The sequence below is a fragment of the Notothenia coriiceps genome, unplaced genomic scaffold, assembly GCF_000735185.1.
Source record: "Notothenia coriiceps isolate Sejong01 unplaced genomic scaffold, NC01 NC01_scaffold00037244, whole genome shotgun sequence".
NCBI classification, from domain to species: Eukaryota; Metazoa; Chordata; class Actinopteri; order Perciformes; family Nototheniidae; genus Notothenia; species Notothenia coriiceps.
Window position 1 is genome coordinate 25,952,471 of NW_011369945.1, and position 19,726 is coordinate 25,972,196.

The 19,726-nt window shown below is 40.0% G+C and overlaps 1 protein-coding gene across 2 annotated transcripts in view; it reads left to right on the forward strand.

Moving 5' to 3' along the window:
• The window catches only part of gstcd (glutathione S-transferase, C-terminal domain containing), a 63,185-nt gene that overhangs the window by 38,505 nt on the left and 4,954 nt on the right, over positions 1 to 19,726 (forward strand). The window contains exons 6-11 of one of the 2 annotated variants that reach the window (XR_800518.1): positions 6,858 to 6,973; positions 7,328 to 7,372; positions 7,847 to 7,975; positions 14,763 to 14,896; positions 15,102 to 15,242; positions 18,342 to 18,372. Coding sequence is in view for 1 of the 2 variants with exons in the window: in XM_010794043.1 (XP_010792345.1) it covers positions 6,858 to 6,973; positions 7,328 to 7,372; positions 7,847 to 7,975; positions 14,763 to 14,896; positions 18,342 to 18,372 (455 nt within the window). In the remaining variant the exon portion in view is untranslated. The remainder of the gene's footprint in view (positions 1 to 6,857; positions 6,974 to 7,327; positions 7,373 to 7,846; positions 7,976 to 14,762; positions 14,897 to 15,101; positions 15,243 to 18,341; positions 18,373 to 19,726) is intronic. The other variant, XM_010794043.1, reaches the window with a different exon arrangement.

A 19,726-nucleotide genomic window follows, 5' to 3' on the forward strand; every position in this document is an offset into this window, starting at 1 on the left:
GCTTGTTCTTTCTCTGTTCAAAGATGGCATGTTATTTTGTCAAAACACTATGTTTATCCTCAAATGTAATTCCACCACCATTCTTTTTAAATATTTTGCCCACCATGCCAATAACTAGAGTTAGCAACCATTTTTCAAAACGAACATGATCTAAATTTGAATCTTAGACCAGCTGCATATATGTATTTTGTAGTTTTGCACCAGCATATCCTCTGAGAGGTGTTAGCTGTCGGATCCTGTAAACCCCATCCTCCCCCCCCGCCCCACCGCAATGTGTTTACATTTTAATCTGCGCGATGGACCTATTCGATAAGGCTGTGGGCATTTCTGCAGCATCAGGGGAAAAGAGACAAGCTCAGGGCTCAGTGCCAGCAGCGAGACGTGGTAGGCACTTTTTAGGAGTAGAGGACACCGGGCTAATGGATCCTCATTCTCCCCTGAGCTGCCGATGCTTGTTTTCTCTTCACTGAGCATTGAGAGATGTCAAGGCAGCTGCAACCCGCTAGAATAACAGAAAACTAGTCTCTCAAGAACTCTTACTGGTTCAGTCATCTCTGGCTTTGTGCCAGTAGTTATTCCGGATTGGATGACGCCGTTCCCCTGTTCACTACACCAGCAACATCAGAATATTCTGCTTTCAGGTTATCAGCCTGTGACAGGAGGTTAAGTGCAGAAGTGTTTCGGGAGATAATGGCAGAGAGCGCCATCAGATTCCGACCATCGTTACACTTCGGCAGAGGAGGTCAGGAAAACGTCAACTAGAACATGGACGATTCATTTTCAACTGCAGAGGAAGGCCTGAATTGTGCCCAGCTGAAATGTAGGAAAGAAACAAATGTCTCCATAATGCCTGACTAAAAATCTAAAACTGATTCTGTGGACCTTTTTTAACCCTTTGAGGTGGTTTTCTTGAAGTATCTTTGTAATTACATTTTTCTATCATTTCATATTCCAGCTATTCCTCAAAAAACATGTTTTGGATATCATATAATTTACATTTTAAGAAATTGTAGTTTTTGTATTAATACCCCAAGCTTCCATAAGTGGGTCAAAAATTACCCGCATGCATTTTCTATGGAATCCTTTTGGAAAACTTTTTTTCAAAATGTAAAAAAAATGTCTAAAATTATAAATAGTGAAAAATTAAATATAAAATTGTTCTAGTGTGAACCAAAATATAATACTAAATATTATACAAGCGATTTTTCTTAACCAAAATGACAAAAATGGCATAAAAACACACATTCTAATACGGGTTCTTTTAGACCCACTTATGGAAGAGTGTAGGGTCCAGTCACTCGTGCATCTAAGGGTTGAATCCAAAATAACTTGTATGACTGTATGTAGCATGACAGTTGATATGCAGACACATAGCAGTCTCTGTGGACCTTTATGTACACTGCAAAACTTATCTTAAGGGTTTTTTCTTTGTTTAGAATTACTATCTTCAAACAAAACGATGGACCATCTCTGGACATTTGCATTGAAGCTTGGATTTGAAACAAAGAAAATAATCTTCGCACGTTGGTGTATTCATTTATCGGTTTTGCGTGTTCCAACATAATACGATTTTACTATTCAATAACGGCTGGCCAAACACTGTATTTTTCCTTTGCCAGTGTTTTCCGCTGTTATTGTTTGTGAAACACAAACAGAGGATTATATTCCATGTTGCCAAAATTCAGTTTGAAAAGAGTCTTTGAATGCAGATTTTGACTTTCTGTAACGTAAGCATAGCTCGACTAGATGTCGTCTCAGTTGTCACTTGTTCAAAGATCAATTCATGCATGATTATTAGCATTTTCAAACTTGGCTTGATGCTAAAAGAAGACAACGTCTGACTAATTGCTGAAACATTAGAGCCCACCCTCTCTCTTGTACAGCCTGAGTAATGACAGAGGAGGAGAGTTGAGCTAATGTCCACCTGTCAAAAACTATTCTTCCTAGCGGATCATTTGGGTTTGGCTACATGACAGTTGCATACAGTTTCTGTCACACTTGTGATTGCTGCGTCTGTTTTATAAAAGGGGCTGGAAGATAGTTGGGAAGCATGAAAAGATGTCGGGGAAAGAATCACAGGAAAGACAAGCCTCTCTACGTCTGAGCTCTCCGCGAATTACACGGTTTGTGATTGTTTTCGTCTCACAAGTTCGGGTTCGGATCAAACTTTTGAGGATTCCTTGTCAAAACTGCGTTGTTTCATTATTGTAGCTCATAAACTGAATATACAGGCGGTGGTTGTGTTATTGTCGATTTAAGGTAATTGTTCATGTCACCTTGATGCTTGTTCTTAAGCTGGGAACTTTGGCGACGTGTTATGATTTTGATTATTGGAAAGATAGACTATCCTTCAATCAGAAATTGTGCCTCATGTCTTGCATTAAGAACACTTTTTACTCTGGCTGCTAGGACATTGATAACTGTGACAGAGAGACATTACAGCTGCGTTGAATTGATTTCCTATTGATTGGTCACAGCCGCTATCTGCAGATGTACACAGCAAAGGTTCAATTACACAAACCCTCACAAACAAGCCACTTATGGATGTTCCTTTTGTGCCTTCATCAGGATTTGACATTTACTTTAAATCCCTTTACGACCATTCTATGGATTAGCTCACAATTGTGTACAAACATTCAGAGATCCAAGAAGTGGATTCCTTAACGGCCCGTCCAAACAGCAGCGTTAAAAAAAATCTTCCAACGCTTCTGCTCTTTCACTTTGAATGGGGTGACGTCACTTTACTTCACTTTTCGCCGAAAAGCATTGTGGGAAGCAAAGCAGAGATTTCCAGGCATCTCTCAGGATTCAAAAGTTGAGCAATGTTAAACTTTTGAAGCTGAGGTGGAAGCATCAGCCAATCAAATCCTGTTTATGCAAATCAAATTTGTTTTCCTAACAAAATGGAGGAAAAATTAGTTATTGCGGTAGCAAATCACCCGGTTCTTTATGACCAGTCCCTATTTACTTACCGGGATACAAACCGGAAGAACCAGGCATGGAGGAAGGTGGCAGAGACAGTGGGTGAAACTGGTAGGTTTTCGCCTGTTTGGAGAGTTTATATCCAGTTTACTTCGTTTTAACATTGCTATTGCTTTGTATGTCGGGGGCGGGAGATTCATGTGATTGGTTGTTGGTCGCGTTGCTCGCAAAAAATCCCCAAGCTTCAGACACGCCCACCTCCAAGATTTTCTTTCGCTGCTGTGTGGACGTACCGTAACACGTTGGCGATCCTCTGACTTTTCCTTTAGTGCCACCATGATGTTCAAATGTGTGGTTTTGAGTCTAATAACTCAGAAACTCTTGGAAGACTTGCCATCAAATTTGGTACAGACATTCATGCCCCATCTAGCAGCATCGTGAGGAAGAAAAATGCACTGTGTCCATTTTGTGTTTAGTGCTAATTAGCAAATAATGGCATGCTAACAAGCTGAACTAAGATGGTGGAAATGGTTAACATTTTAGCTGCCAGCTGTCAACAAGTTATAATTGAGCAATATCTATGTGCGTTTTAGCTTCAATACCTTGAGGACAATCTATTTTTCAAAAGCATATGTTAAACTAGATCGTGCCACAAGCGGACTGCGTTTGCTATGTGAAAGAGTGGGGATAGCTGTTGAAAAATGCATTCAGAACTCTCATCAATGAATGTAATCATCCTCTCTCAGCTGTCTGTCTGGCAAGAGGATTGCAATTCAGTGCAGAGATCCTCTCGAGACGCATTTTGATGAAGTCTCATGAAGACCCTGGGGGAGGTGCTTTTCTGCGAGTCGTGTCTCTGTGACCTTCTTTGCAAAAAAGACATGTAGGAGCATTACCTCTTGGGCTCATTACCTGAATCCACTGCCTGTTAGGCAAGGGACTTGGTCAATGAATACACTCTGGAACTTCATACATCTCATACAGCATTATGAATTCAGTTCACAGGTAACAGCATCTTTCTGACCCATCCTCTAGTGACTTTGAAAAAGTAAGATAATATCCAGATTGTATACCATGTTAGAGTAATACAGTAAAATACTTTTGACTTTTACAGGTACAGGCACACGTGGCAGCAAGTTAAGATCAACAAGTTACATTTTTAACAATCAGTTTATCCTCAGTTTGAGCTGCGTTTTCTTTTTTTTAATATGTGATTCATTTGTGACATTGTCAAACACAGAAAGCATACATACATAGACCCTCACATGTACAATAGAGGGAGTAAAAGAGACCATTCTACCAGGGTCAACAATACCAAAGAAAACAAAAACAGACCGTAACCACATAAAAAGACATTGAAACAAAAAATAATAATAACAACAAAATCAACATACTGTATACAAGACATTCTAAGGCAAGACACTTTGAGCCATTTTAATGTAAAATAAACTATGAACAAATGTATGTTTGCAAGATGTAGATGTAGGACCAATGCCCACTTGAGTGCAAAAGGTGTATGGATTATCCTTTGTTGAATACAAAGTCTGTGTGTGTGGGTGTGATCGACTGTGAACTTCTACTCCAACAAGACTTTGTTTGGAGAAAGGTCACCACAGCTAAAGGTCAAACGCATCAGATACGTAATGCTGAGTGGGTGGGCGCAGACCAGCAAACCTACAGTTGACCTCTTCCTTTGTTTTCAATTTCATTTTCTGATGTGCTTTCAAGGAAAAGATACAAAGTGAGAGAGGTCTTGAGAGTGGGTTTGTGTAATTGCTTTGAATTCACTCAGATAGCAGATAGAACAATTGAGAGAATACTTCACACTTCAATATAATGGCACAAGTAACAAGAAGTGTGTTTCATCGCATAAAATGAGTTTGACCTTAAAGACGGCTATAATCAGGGATAAAAGCTTGAAGAATTTAATTGGTGCTGCTTGCCCAAGCCAATTGACATAGAGTTTAAATTGTCGTGCATTAAAGGAGACTTTTTCAGGTTCATATTGTATTTAGCGTCTCTACTGTGACATGTGTCCTCGCTTTAAGGTTCAAAAAGCTCTTTATTTTCTCATACTGCCTGTGCTGCGGCACCTCTTTTCACCCTCTGTCTGAAACCAGAGCCCAGTCTGCTCTGATTGGTTAGCTGGCCGGCTCTGTTGTGATTAGTCAACCGCTTAGAGATGTCCCGCCCCTTAGCCTATATCAGGGACGCTGTGTTTGAGCGGTATCCAATAGGAACTCAAGGGTTACATAGTGATGTCACTATGTTCCAGAAGTAAACAAAGGAGTTTAAAACCGAGCTAAAAGTTGCTACTTTAAAAGTACACACTCGGAGGCAGTATGACTTTATTCTCTGCTCAGGACAACATTACTTCACTCTATATGAATAGTTTTACTGGTTTAATAATGCTCTGAATTTCTTTTTTCGAACGTTTTAAAGTTTTCTATTTCACATCAGAAGTTTGAGTCTTAAATGGATAATTTGCGCTCTTACTTTGTTTGGCTGTTCTATTCTTCCTCACTAAGCTTTGTCTTTGATTCCCATTGCTATTTCTGCCCACTGCAATTAAAATCTAAATGTGTTCGGATGCATCAAAAAGCCTTCAAACTGAAGCCCCTCTGGAGCCACGGACACATAGAAGTGCCTGCGCCTGTGTGAATGACTAATACAAATCAAGCACGTAGTCTTCTCCATTTCCTTCCTGCTGTTTTTCTGTATTTAAATTCATCCCTCACTTTCTTTATTGTGCTCTCCCTACAACTGGAATCAGTTCAATAACAGCCAGCATGAGATCCTGAATAATGACCCTATAAAATATCCTATTCTTGTCTGCAGAATGAAAAGTCCTTCTTCCGCTCTCTACCTCCCCTGGTGTCGTATACAAAGCAGAGTGAGCGAGAGCGTGTAGGAATAATATTTTGTCTGATACTTCAGTGAGAAAATGAGTATGGGGTAAATGAAACACTCACCCCTCTAGATTTATGGACCGGAGATAGCATCTGCGCAGCGTGACACCGGCTCACTGCCGATGCACCGTGCTAGAAGAAGGGTGATGAAGATGCCGGAGACTGAACTGTGCTCTGAGTTAATGGGGTACACACACTGATCGCATAGCAACAGAAAGTTCTGCCACAAACAAAGAGGACACTTTCCGGCCCTGAGGCACGCTTTTGATTATGTTGAATGATTGTTTGCTCTCCCTCGTTGGCAATCGCCTGGAAAACTTGCTGATGACGGAGTGGAGGTTTTTGTATCTGTGCGGTATAAACAATACCTGAAATGGCTGCTTGTTCAATCCTAATCTGAGCAGTTGTGTGGAGGGAACTTTTGCCCGCTGACGGAAAAGGAAAAGAACGCATTAGAGTAACGAAAAAAAAGGTAGTGTGTATTAATAGATTTTAAATGGTCAAATATTAGCACCGTTTATAGTATATCTGTGTAGGTGTATAGAGCCTATAGATGAAAGCACCACGTCCGGCAGTGACTAAGTGCTGCTCGCCCCTATGTTGAATATTGCCTTTTCGTAAGTGATTTTGTTAATGGGGGGATAGAGAGATTTCATTTTTATCATACACGTATTCTGACGTGTTATGTTGTTCATTGACTGAACTCAACCAAGCTACCAATACATACAAAAAAAACAAAGTAAGCAACAGTTAAAAAAGCAATACAGAGGGAAAACAGATGCAACCAAACACACCAATAAACACAGATGCTATGAAGAAAAGCTCATATGTTTTGGGTTTAACAGAAAATTCTGTTCATAAAAGTGTCTTAAAAAGATTTAGCAGGACTAATATCCTCAGACATATTCATAAGAAAATAGTTTTCTTTCATGGCAGAGTGGTTTTTTCTTACTTCTAATGGACTTTTCCTTTTAACTTTCCTCTTAAAAAAACACCTGTTGCTTTCCGCTTTGTGCTCTTTTGCAGGGAAAATGTCAAACATCCGTGCCGTCAGGAAGAGGCAACAGCTGAATAACTTGGTTGCCATGGTTACGGAGATAGCCAGGCCTGGGTACACGGTGGTGGATTTCTGCAGTGGAACGGTACGTGGATTCATCCATCAGTGAAGCTATGCATGCGCATTTATCACCGCTCCAACTGATGGATACATTATACGGCTGGTCCATTAGCAGCCAGCTGAAAGGAGCGAAGCCTCAAATTCCCTCGTGTTTTTCTCTTTAAATGACTTGTGTTGTTGGCCGTTGAACACAGACGGACTGGTAATTACCCTCATATAAATGCACGCTCAGAGCGATGGCGCCGCATGGCGAGAGGGTCAATACTTAGTTGGAAAGGGCAGCACTAATCATAATTCCATTCATGACCCCTTTGATGGTTGCTGTTTTCACATTGTGTGCATTTTCATTTGTTTGCTCTTTCTTCGTGCCGTTTCTCAGGGCCACCTTGGCATTGTTCTGGCCCACACACTTCCAGATTGCCAGGTAATGTGTGTGTGTGTGTGTGTGTGTGTGTGTGTGTGTGTGTGTGTGTGTGTGTGTGTGTGTGTGTGTGTGTGTGTGACATATCATTCAATTTGGTTGCTGGGACACGTGACTTGACTCTAGACTGGTAACCTTTAAACGGCATTTATCATTATTTTTGACATTTAAAAAGAGATTAGTAGGTAAAGTATTAGATCTATTTTTAATGATAAAGTGATTATTATCAGTCATGAAATGCTTCCTGTAGTGTTCTTGAAAAGGTGATGAGAGTTGAACTGGTCATATAAATAATGATTCTTTATTAATTGTACAAATAAATCATTTTATTTTATGTTTGTCATCTTATTCTAGTCTATTTTTCATTTTTGAGGGGTGTATTCATTCATTATTTTTCCATAAATCTGTGTTTTTATATTGCCATGTATGAAAAAGTTGCAATCACATGCAGCTGTGTTGTTCCTGTTTTTATTCAAGGTGATCCTCATAGAGAACAAAGAGGAGTCGTTGGTCCGAGCCCAGCGTCGTGGAGCTGAGCTCGGTCTGAAAAACATCGGCTTCATTCAGGCGAATCTGGACTACTTCACCGGACCCTTTGAGATTGGGGTGAGCAAACTGTTGCTATTAACACAAAGAAAAAGGTGCCTTTGCATCAATTGTGTCTCTATTTGATTGATATAGGTTCTAAAGGCAATATGGTAACCATTTAAAGTGATTTCGCTAATTTGTTAAAGGTCCCCTATAATAGTGTTTTTCATCAATATATTACAGGTCTCAGATATATACAGAACATGTCTCTGATTGGCTGAAACACCAAACAGATCATTGCAGCATTACCCATAATCCCCTCTGTTTCAGCCCTGTTTCCAAAGTGCTGATTCTCTGTCTGTTACTTTAGATGAAAATAAGGAGCCCCTCCCCACGCCCCTCTGAGAGATATTTGGTTACAAAGAACTCTAGGAGGAGATTCAGGTGATAAGGTGGGGGGGGGTTACCTTGGTTGCTGATTGGCTAATGGTTACACAAGCCAAAAACATCGTTATGACATCATAAAGTGGCCAAAATCTGATCAGCTCATTTTCAGACAGGTTTTACTTTTTATATAAATGGATCAGGACAACAAGAGAGAGAATCTTTGTTCCTGAAACTTTCAGAATGTCTTTACACAGAGGGGACACATGTTGATGTAGAGGAGACATGGACAAGTGGATTTTGCATAATAGGTGAACTCTAATATTAATTTTAAAGCACTGCGCTCAAATGCAATGTGAAACTTGTTTGTGATGGTAAAATTAAACCATAGCCATAACTGGAAAATAAAATCATCGGGTAGTCACAATATTATCTGAACTTCACCCTGTTTTTCAATCAGTATTAAATAGCAGCACTGATTTAAGTCCTTTGTGTTCAATGTTGTTTGCATTGTTAAACTGTAATCACAACCCAATTTAGAATCACCACATTAAATATGTTTTAATGCAAATCACATTGCTTTTCCACACTCAAAGTAGCTCTCTAAAAGACCAGTGAAAATATTGTTCGGACACAAAGGAAATGCTATTAGCGACGACATGGAGTGTGCAAACTCTAAAGCTTAAGACGCACAGTTTATTTAATCCATTGCAATACAGAAAAACAAGCCACTGTAGTCCCATTGTGTACAGTGTATATGTGCTCGTATTGTTGAGTTAAATGGCAAAGACTGCATGTTGACGTCAAAATTCTGTAATAACCTCATCAACGTGGCAGTCATCCAGTTCCATGTTGCTATAGTTTATCTAAAGGTTAGGAGGATGTTTGTAGGCATCGTTGTCAAATCAGCTCCCCTCATCTGACATGAGCAACATTATATTTTATTTAAATAGGTTAATAATGATTATTTCGCCAAGACCCGGTTCTTCTTATTTCTGTTGATCAATTTCAAGACGTTTGATTTACACTTCATAAACTCTGCCACAATCCCAATGTCACTGCAATGTTTCTGATCGTTGTATATCTTATATTATTTATATTTGAGAGAAGTAACATTTAATTCCCTGAGCTTTTTCCGGAAACTGTAAATGCCAATGTTCAATTATTTGTGTCAGTTAAGCTAAGGTGACTTTTTATTTTCCGAAGGCTAGCTTTTAATCAGAAGCCTTTTAGTGTTCTGCACTTCAGTCGAGCGGTGTGTGTCACGAGTTACCTCTCATTATAGCAAAGCCAAAAAGGTAGTTTTACACAGAAATTGACGGGCGAAGCTAAAGTAATGGTTGCCAGCTGAAGTTTCTTAGTTACCTTGACCATGCTTTTACATCTTAATTCATCACACACATTTACAGCAACAGAATCTGCCAGCAATGCAATTATGCCTGTTTGTGTTTAAGCTTAAAGAGCATCTTGCAGGTTGTTTTTTTTTCTCCACTTATGCTAAACTTGCTTGAAAATTACAATTAAAAAAAGTGAATGTAGGATTTGATATGTTTTACGAGACATAAGGGCAGGAATTCAGAGGGAAAGGAGCAATTTTGAGCTCTGCTCTTAAAAACGGCTTTTTTTAAGGTCATACGTCAAACGCGTCATATTAAATAACAAAGGGGAAACATCTCCGCTCTCTGACCGCGGGTATAGTTAGTAGTTGCGTTGAGTTGAGCGGTTGTGTTTTAGTGAGCTGGTATTTTTCGGTAGTTTTACATTGTATTTCACCATTTGTAATCATGGTGCAGTATTGTGTTTGTGCAGGTTGCACAAATACCAGCCTGTCAGGACATCGAGTCCACAGTAAAAAGGACCGGAAAAGGACCGGAGCTAGCGTTCGTTCCTGGGTGCGTTGTGCATCCACCTCCCTGCAGCACATACTCTCCACAGCTTTATCAGGAAACCGTATTACATCTCTCTCCCCCCCTTCGCTGCTCTCTCTCTCTCTCCCCTCCGGTACACGGCACCGTAAGACCTAGTGTGGAGTTGCATTAGGTAACGCTGTGGTGGCTGTACTGCTCCAGCCGTCTCCTTTGTGTTTGTTTGTTTCCCCCTGTCTGTGTTGTTTGTGTGTGCGTGGTGGCTGTCACTCCTGGCGCCCGGCTCAACCTCCACTCACCTGCTGCAATCAGCTGTGCACCCTCCCCGACTACACACCTGCTTTCCATCAAGCCATTTACAACGGCATATCAACGGAGGCTCCACAACCTTTCTCCGCCAGATCGTCAAGTATCAGCCGTATCTCGCGTCTCTCCTCCGGTACACAGCACCGTAGTGTGGAGTTGCATTAGGTAACGCGAGATACGGCTGATACTTGCGCATTAGTTTCTGTTATGGATCAGTATCAACAGTACTGCCAGTAACGTTACTATATTATCAATGCTACTTTAGTTATAGCCTGATATATGATAGCTAACTTCACAATGTTGTGATGTGACGTTAGCTAACATTCTGTAGCTAACGCCGGTCACTCACCAAGATAGCTGCCCAGTTCTCCACTGGTTCTCCTCACACCACAGCTCAATTTCTCTCCGATGGCCGTTATTTCTTCTAATCCTTGGCTGCTCCTGGTCTCTTGGACGCCTAGCAGGCTCATAATTATAAGGTTGTGGTCCGTCATATGCATTCGAATATTCATGTTCAACTTCTTCTGTGTCGAAACTAGCATTGGGATCCATGTTTATTAATACGTTACACCGGCCGCTCTCCCCCTTGTTTCCCCCGTGTTACGTCACACGCGGGAGGTCACGTGCCGAGGCTTTTTTATGCGGAAGTGAACATTTCTTACAAAAACGACGTAGTGTATATTTCTGTATATTTTTTTGAAAATCTAGTGTATTCATCATTTTCCTACACATTTATTCACAGGTGTCTTTAACCTGGAAGTTGCTCTTTAAGATCCAGCTTAGTGAATATTTTAAAGTCTCCTCAGCTAAGTGTGACAACATAATACATATTTCACTAACTTTCAAACTGCTTAATGTGTCTAAAAGGCGGCTTTAGGTAGAACTCTCCCACTGCATGTCAAAACGGTTGCTGGTCCTTTTTAAAACACCCACCACCTTCCACTCTGCGCTTGACTTCTCGAACTGATAATTACCATCTATTTAAAGCGAATAGTTTGTTAACTGTGATTGTTCACTCAGTGTTTCGATCTGGCTGACACACTAAAAGGTCTTCCTATGCCCTTATGAAGAGTTTCTGCTCCTGTTTCCGCACAGGCGACATTTTCCTCTCCCGTACAATCTCCATTATCATCAATCTTCCTCCGTGTTGTTATTTATACGTCTCAGGTCAGTGTCTTCAAAAACATGTTGAGGAGATCCATCTTCCTGCCCCGTGTCACAGCCCAGTTTCACAAAAGCCAGATGTTCTACTAGCCTCAATCTTAACTCTCTATGTATACCTGCAGTAATTAGAAGCTATTGTTCCAGCGTCGTCACTCCACTGAGACCCGCTCCACTTGGCAAGAAACAAACAGATCATTCATTTCTACAATAACGAGCACATGGATTTTAAACGAGTGTTTAGATTCACGTATAAATCGGGTGCTTAAGTTTGTTCTTTTCTGCACTGCTTGACATTCATACCTCAAACTCTGTGCATCCTTAGCTGTTGCTGTGGACAAGCTTCTTCTTGCATGACACAGATATTTCTACCTGAAGGAGCCAACCATCACACCGGGTTATGTATTAAACATGGCTCCATTTTTAGTCACGCTCATTAAATCAGGCTAATTAAATTCCCTATTCTTAGTCACTGTCTGCTCATCCTGTCTGCAGTTAAATGTCCCAGGTGTAAGACTAGTGGAGCGTCCACATACAGCGTATATTGCTTTTATTCTTTCTCTTGTCAGATAACATTGAGCCTCGGAGGCAGGTAAAGTTGTAGATTGTTCCAGGTCCATTATCGGTTCGGCTTAACGGTGTGATTGTCTGCAATTGATTTTTCCTGTAAACTTCGTTATGCTTGTGTGGAGAAAAATGTACTTTAAGACTTTTGTATGTGATCAATTTCAATAAGATTTTATCAGCTAATGTCATTCCATTTTCTTCCTAGTTCTTTTTTTTAATTATGTTTTCTTCCAGTCAAATCTATAATCCCATCTACCTTTTGAGAGGAACAAAACAAAGCACACCTAGTTTTGCAAGACTATCTTAAAATAAGACTTTATTTATCCCGAAGGATGAATAAACTGAACATGTAAAACTCCAACAAAGCAAAGAAGTCTCCTTTTAACAAAGGAGTCCAATTGAAGTGTTTCAGGCAGAGGGGGGGGGGGGGGGGTTGGGAGGGGTGTCTAGGAGAGAAACACGGGGATTTTAGCCTTTGCAGACCATTTACGTGCACACAAACCTATAGAACACACTACGGGAAAGGGAAAACCCCAAACAGCATAACATGGCCTCTTCAGTCACTGTTGCGTCACACCTTCCTGCTACAGCATTGCACTGTGGAAGAATGCATTGTTGATTAATAAACGTTTTACTTAGCTGTACTGCACGAGGGTCTAATGGGACAGGGCAGAGATGTAATTACTTTTATAAGAGTGAATAATGAAGCCTTATTATTTCTGTGTTGTGAATATTGAGAGGTATGTACAGATGGAAACAGCTTTTCCTCTCCCCCAAGACTCATTTATAAAGGAACACAGTTTAATAAATGACCGTTGCTTGTTGCATATTGACTTTTTCTTGCAATAGTTGTGCACAAATGTGATTACCCGGGCATGTATAAAATACTGTATGTCTATTGGAATACTTTAAATCAGCCTTGTTTATATTTTAATCTTCCATTAACAAGTTTTTAATTATATCCAGCATAACATTTTAGTCAGGGAAATTGCTTAATTAGACTGAGACAAAAGACAATCTGAGTCATTGATTAAGCAATGCTTTTGAAATCATGAATTGGAAATGCATAATTATTTATCAAATCTTATCAGAAGGTTTTTTTTTTTTTAAGTTGTGTGCCTTATTTTGGTTGAGTGTTTTTTTGTGTGTGTGTGTGTGTGTGTGTGTGTGTGTGTGTGTGTGTGTGTGTGTGTGTGTGTGTGTGTGTGTGTGTGTGTGTGTGTGTTAAATTCAAGGCTATAGGCCATAAAATGTAATTAGGATTTACCCCAGCATGACAAATGCACAGCAAGTAGCTGGGTAAGAGTAATGGTGTTACTTTGTTAATTATTTTTTCTTTAAATGTGAGAGGATGTAACATCATGCAATCTCTGATAGCTGTCAGGAACAAGCTGTTGAGAGAACACAAGCCCGTCTTTTCCCTGATGCCGTGAATATATGCAGAATATGAAATTAGGTGTCAAATAGAAACAAGGCCGTGCAGGTAATTGTTGTTAATTTCCCAGTTTTTGTACAATCTTTCATGTGCAGATTCTCTTTGTTTACCTTCATCGTCGAATCGGTGCACATCTTTCTGAAGTGGAATAAATGCTTCTTTGATGATCAACATTCAGAGACCAAACTCATCTTGTGGAGCTGTGAGAAGACTTGGTGTCTACTTCAGACTGTGAAATTACATATAAAAAGCGTTCCATGTTTTCAATACACACCTTGTTGTGTATTTGTGAGCTGAAGGATTGCTACAGCTTCCCAATTTCCAGGGAGCGCTTAAGCACGTCTGAGAAATGCACACCGGCCCAGACATTTCAGTGACTTTATGAGAGTGTTTGGCCTCGTTTAGGCTATCTGTATCTTCTCTAATCTTTTGTAGCTGTTGCCAATCTCTGCTTAGCCCCGTCCTGACCGAGCTTTAACTTCTGCTCTGTGGCACCGCTGTCAAGGCAACGTGTAGGAATCAGACTCCCGGACGCCAAGTGACAACTTCTTGGAAGACAAAGAATAGAAATTTAAGACGGCTGCTCGAGTTGGATGGGGTTCATTTCAGTGAGCCTGTGCAGAAATTGTCACATCAGACTGTTTATAACTCATTTTATGTGGCCCATTAGCAGAGAATCTATTTAGCTAATGCACGCTTGGGAGGAAATCATCTGTTTTTCCACTATACTTTGGATTTTATATCCACAGCATTTAATGAATGCTAATGTGTTTTTGCAGGCTGGAATGCATGCAGGCTTTAATATTGTCTCTTTTTGCTATCTAATATATAACCACACCATTACTAATGCATAGCTAGGTGTGCAGCCCCACGCACTGTTTACCAACTCAATGGGAATCCTGATGCATTCGTGCCTCTGCCCCTGAAGCACTAATATATTTTGTTTGCTCCAACACCCCAGACTGCACCTCTGAGAGTATAGATGTATTTAATAGCAGCATCCTTTATGAAGTAATCAATGGGATTGAGTGGATGCTCTCAAGTGCTCTCCTGTTTTTACCTTGCTGTCGGACAAAGAGGGTTTTTTCAGGAAAGCTTGGGATTTACTCGTGATAAACGTTTGGTTTCTTTGTCCATTTCACTTCAGGTTGCCCTCCATGCATGCGGCGTTGCAACGGACATGGTGATGGAGCATTGCATCAAGGCGGGAGCGGCCTTCGTCATCAGTCCATGTTGCTACGGCTTCATCCAGAACGCAATCAAGTTCTCATTTCCCAAGAGGTTTGCACTCTTCTGTCTGTTCCTGAGCTTGTTGTTTTCTTCTGTTGGCTCCCATGCTTCCCTTCTCTCTTAGAGATTTATGTTGTCTTTAGGGGCTCTTGCTCGCCATCATTTTCACACTTTTTCTCCAACTCACTCTCACACGTACACACAATATCCGTATAACTCTCATCATTGCTTTTTTTGTTCACCTCCTGTCTCTTAGCACCACCACTGACAGTACCAGGCAACTGTCGTATCGCCAACTAGATCCTCCCCTCATCCTTTTTCAATCTCAACCCCCGTTATAGTAGCAGTATCAACGCTGTCTTGGATATTAAAGAGTGAAAAGAAAAGCCAGTTGGAGGTACAGACACAAAATGACTTCCTCACATGCAGTGTTACGCAGAATGAAGTTCATTTTCAGTTTTAGGAACGTTGTTTAGAAAAAGACTAAAGACAGAAAAGCAAGAGGCGATAGTTAAGTGTGTTGATCCTGTTGCTGTAGCAGCGCTGTGTTGACTAATGGCACTGTAATGGCTCTAGAGTCATCACAAGGTATTATGCTGCTGAAACCACTTAATGCAGGCTTCAAAACAAAATGACCAGCAACTGGGAGACTTTGATCACAAGAATGTTCAAATGGAGATACCCATTTAAATTGTTGAGCTGATTATAGTTGTGATTTTGTGTTCTTGTCTGGGACAAAATAATATCGTGTTTTGACAGATTTTGTGTTCTGATCTAGTCGCTGCCCATTGTTCTCTTATGTTTATCTAAAATATGAGTAGGGACACCTAAAGTTAGGGGATTTTTTTTATTTTTGTTAGTTTTTTTAAAGATATTTTTGGGCCAGAAGTGCCTTTTTTATTATAGATCCAGAGGTGGAAGGGGGAGATAGTTGGGATGACGTGAATTTTCCCGCGTACTGTGCGGCAGCAGACACCAAATATGGGCTAACATCTCTAACCACTGAGCTATCGGTCTTCCCAGAAATGTTTTTTTTAATCAAGAAATGCTGAGGAATTGGTCATATCATTATTTAACAATCAAGTTATCAAGTGTCATTGGCAAGCTCATGATGTTAAGTAAAATCCAGCTCTCTCTTCATTTCCCTTGTCTTCATCTCTCCATCCACTACTCAGGATTTGATTTGAGTTCCTGCAAGATTTCACAGCTTGTAACTTTAGTCACAAACAACCTGTTGTACTCAAATAATCTCAACAAATGCCTATTTTTTTCAATATTTAAAGTGGACCTATCATGCTATATTTGAATAATATAGTGTAGGACCATACCTATATAAGGCATATTTATACTTTTTATTTTTCAAAATACCAAACAGATCATGCATTTTAGCCATTCCTCATTTCGCTCAATTTAACACTGTCTTTGCATGGGCTGATTCTGTGAGAACAGCACCATCTACAGGCCTGGCATATGTACTACAGCGTCTCCAGCGCTTTCGAACGGCAATGTCCGTGGCTGTCTCCTCCTGATTGGTGGAGTTGGCCCAATAGCCGTAGCGCCACTTCTGTGACGTCATAGAAGTGTTCAAATCTGGATCAGTCTGTATCAGATCCGTTGCAGCCCCTTTTTAAGAGATTTGGGTATGGAGGAAAATAGAGAGGGTTGTGTTTTCTGACACTTGGTGAGTTCCCTGGAACACCGGGGACACATATTCATGTACTGCTGTAATAGTTGTAAGTGTGGTAGGTAATACACTCAAATGAACCCTGTAGATGTTTTGAGTATAGCAGTAGTGGCCTGTTTCATGTGGCACACAGCAGCAGTGATATGCCAGAAAGGAATCATGGTAAGCCTGTTGGGAGTGGTACGTGACAGTGGAGGAGGAGGGCTTTACTTTTTCTGTTTACATGGTGGTCAAACAACAGTAACATTCCATCAGTCCAAAAATACATTCAACCAATTGGCATAATACATCTATTGAACAATGTTTATATACGACCTTCATCAGTAATGAGGTCTTTAAAAACATGTCAGAATCAGAATCAAGTTTATTGCCAGGTACGTTTACACATACAGGAATTTGCTTTGGTATTAGATGGTGTGAACATAAATAATCTAAGAAAAATAAGTTACAATAGTAGGTAAAAAAAGAAGTATATAAGGTAAGTATTTTTAGAAACAATTTTGCATTATTTAGCAAAAGGAGTATTTACACAACATTTACATTTAACTATACAAAGAACCTTAAAAGCTCAATTAGAGCTACTGACGTACTGTCTCTTTTTTTGGATTGTTAGACCATTGAATCCATACCTTAAGCTTAAAAACAGCTGAGGTTCAATCGACCGGACTTCATTCTGAGGATTGATATGACTGCAAATAGTCCCTTGATCCTCCTTAGCAACGGTCATGTTATCCGAAGCAGTGGCCTGTTAGCGAGAATGAACCTTCCGGAATGTCAAATTTAACCAATCAGAATCGAGTATTCGACTTAACCTTATAATCAAAAAGATTAAAGAAGGATAACCTTATTGACTAGTTTATTGCAGAATCTCCACCAAAATACCACCAACAAATGTGCCAGTTTGTTTCAGTTATAATGTTTAGGCTAATTTCCCCTCTAAAATAATTTAGCATAAATCATAGATATTTTTGTTACGGTTGCCAATACTTGTTTTGACAGTGGTCAAACTGTGTACTGTTACTATGATTCAGTTTTTCTGATATTGTTCAGGGACCATTGTGCCTGTAGGAGGGCCCTCATTGTACTGTACACATATTTAAGAGTTTTCACATACTTACTTTTCCTCTAATTTTTTTTTGCAAACTTGACACTTCACCCCTCCTGACTCATAAAATATAAAAAAATGTAAAAAATGAAAAAGGACTTCGCAGCTGTAATTGACAACAATAAGCTGTGTGTCTGCAGGGCAGTTGTGCAGTGTGTGTGTGTGAGGGGCCTACAGTACGCATCTGACTGTGTCAATCTTCATCCTGCCACTTTTAGTGTTTTACCCTCAGGTCATGTTCCAGGTACTCAGGCGAATACTGTGCAAGTGTACACATTCCTGGCAGTTCACAGGTTTTTATGAGCTGTAAAACTAAACTGTCCGTTTCATTAACGCCTGAACAGTTCAAGTTAAACCGAACACTTCTTTCCATGTGACCCGACTGGCCCCTAACCCCTGACCCTCCTCATGTTGACTTTTAATTATCTTTGGTGAATATCCGACTACAGCTTGCCAACAAACAAACTCTTTTCCCATGTAATTTCAAAAGCCTTTTTTTCATTTCATTTTTCCTTCCCGGAAAGAAAGTGTTTTGTTTTAGAGGTTAGTGCATGTTGTTTGTGGAAAGTGATTGTCCACAGAGAATAAAGTCTACACCCTAGAGCTTAGCAAGTAAACATACGACTTATAAATGTAATAAACACATTTTACTCCCCCAGTTTGATCACTGCCCAATGATGTTAAAATATTTGTTTTCCCTTTTACAGCAAGAGGTTCCAGGAGACTCTGACTTCTAAGGTATGCTTTTAAATGTAATTGTATCCCTCTATTGCATGTATTATTACTTTGCACTCTGTCAAGTTCAGAATACTCAAATACATCAACTCGGTTTTTACAAGGATTGTGTTTGAGGTTCTCCCTGGGTCATGACTCGCGCATGTCGCAAAACGCATCTCATTTCGTAGTTGACGACATAACATAAGGCTCTTTTACTGCCTTCTGTCGTCAGCTACAAAATGAGATGCGTTTTTCTCGTTGCTAACTGCTTATTAATTCAGTAGTACAATGGAATCACAGAAAACTATTTTAAAAGGTTATAGTTTTACATATCTACAACAGAGGGAAATGACCCAGTAAAATGTGACATACCACAATTGTCACCACCCAGCACACAAAGAAACCACATGAGTTTCAGAAGAAATTGTCAGACGTACCTGAATTAGCCTCCATTAGCTGTTCCGTAAATCCACTATTACATTTGGGCATAACGTTCTTAACTTCCTTAATCATTTTAGGTATTCATTTCAAATCTTTCCAGTTCAAACCAGCATTGTATCATGTTTTGGTTCTGGGCAAACATATCAAAATGTTTTTCTTCCATTTGTCTAGCTAGCAGGCCCTTTTATATTAGCATGCTAACATTAGCTTCCGTTAGCTACGTGCCGGTCACTCCAGGCGGTTTACATGTAAACATCGAATAACAACTCATTTTTTTAATGTATTAATTAAGGGATTTGTTCATCTCTATTTAGAAGTGGGTCTACATTCATGTTTGAAATAGACAAACATGAAGCTTATCAAGAGCTAAAACACTGAATGACATGACTTTATATTTATAGGTATTAAAACGTTCTTGTTTTCATACAGCCTTACTGTTTTGTGTAGTTTTCCTTTATTTGATCATATGTATTGCTAAGCACAGTAAAATAAAATGCATTAGATCATCTTAGCCACAAAGATACTACAGGCAGTAAAGTCTCTCAGCCCCTTATCGCTCAGCACAGAAACCACACTGTACTCTGGCCCGTCCCACGATGATGTATGGGACCTGTCAGAGCCCCCGGGGAGAATCTCTGCAGAAGTTGCTGCAGGTCCTATCCATGGAAACCTCAAGAGCCAACATGTCACAACATTGGACCACCTTTAACTCCTTTTCTGTTGTGCACTAGAAGGAACAGACTTTGACAGACGTGGCTTGAGAGGGACAGCAAATTATATGTTATTTACAAGACAGTGGGAAATGGTTTTGACTTGTTTTCACCCTTTCTCCAAAAGCACAGTGAGCTAAATAAACCAAAATTGCCATATTTTCGGTCTGGAAATTACAAGCTTAACATGTAGCCAGTCACACAGCAGGAGAAATCAGTATGCT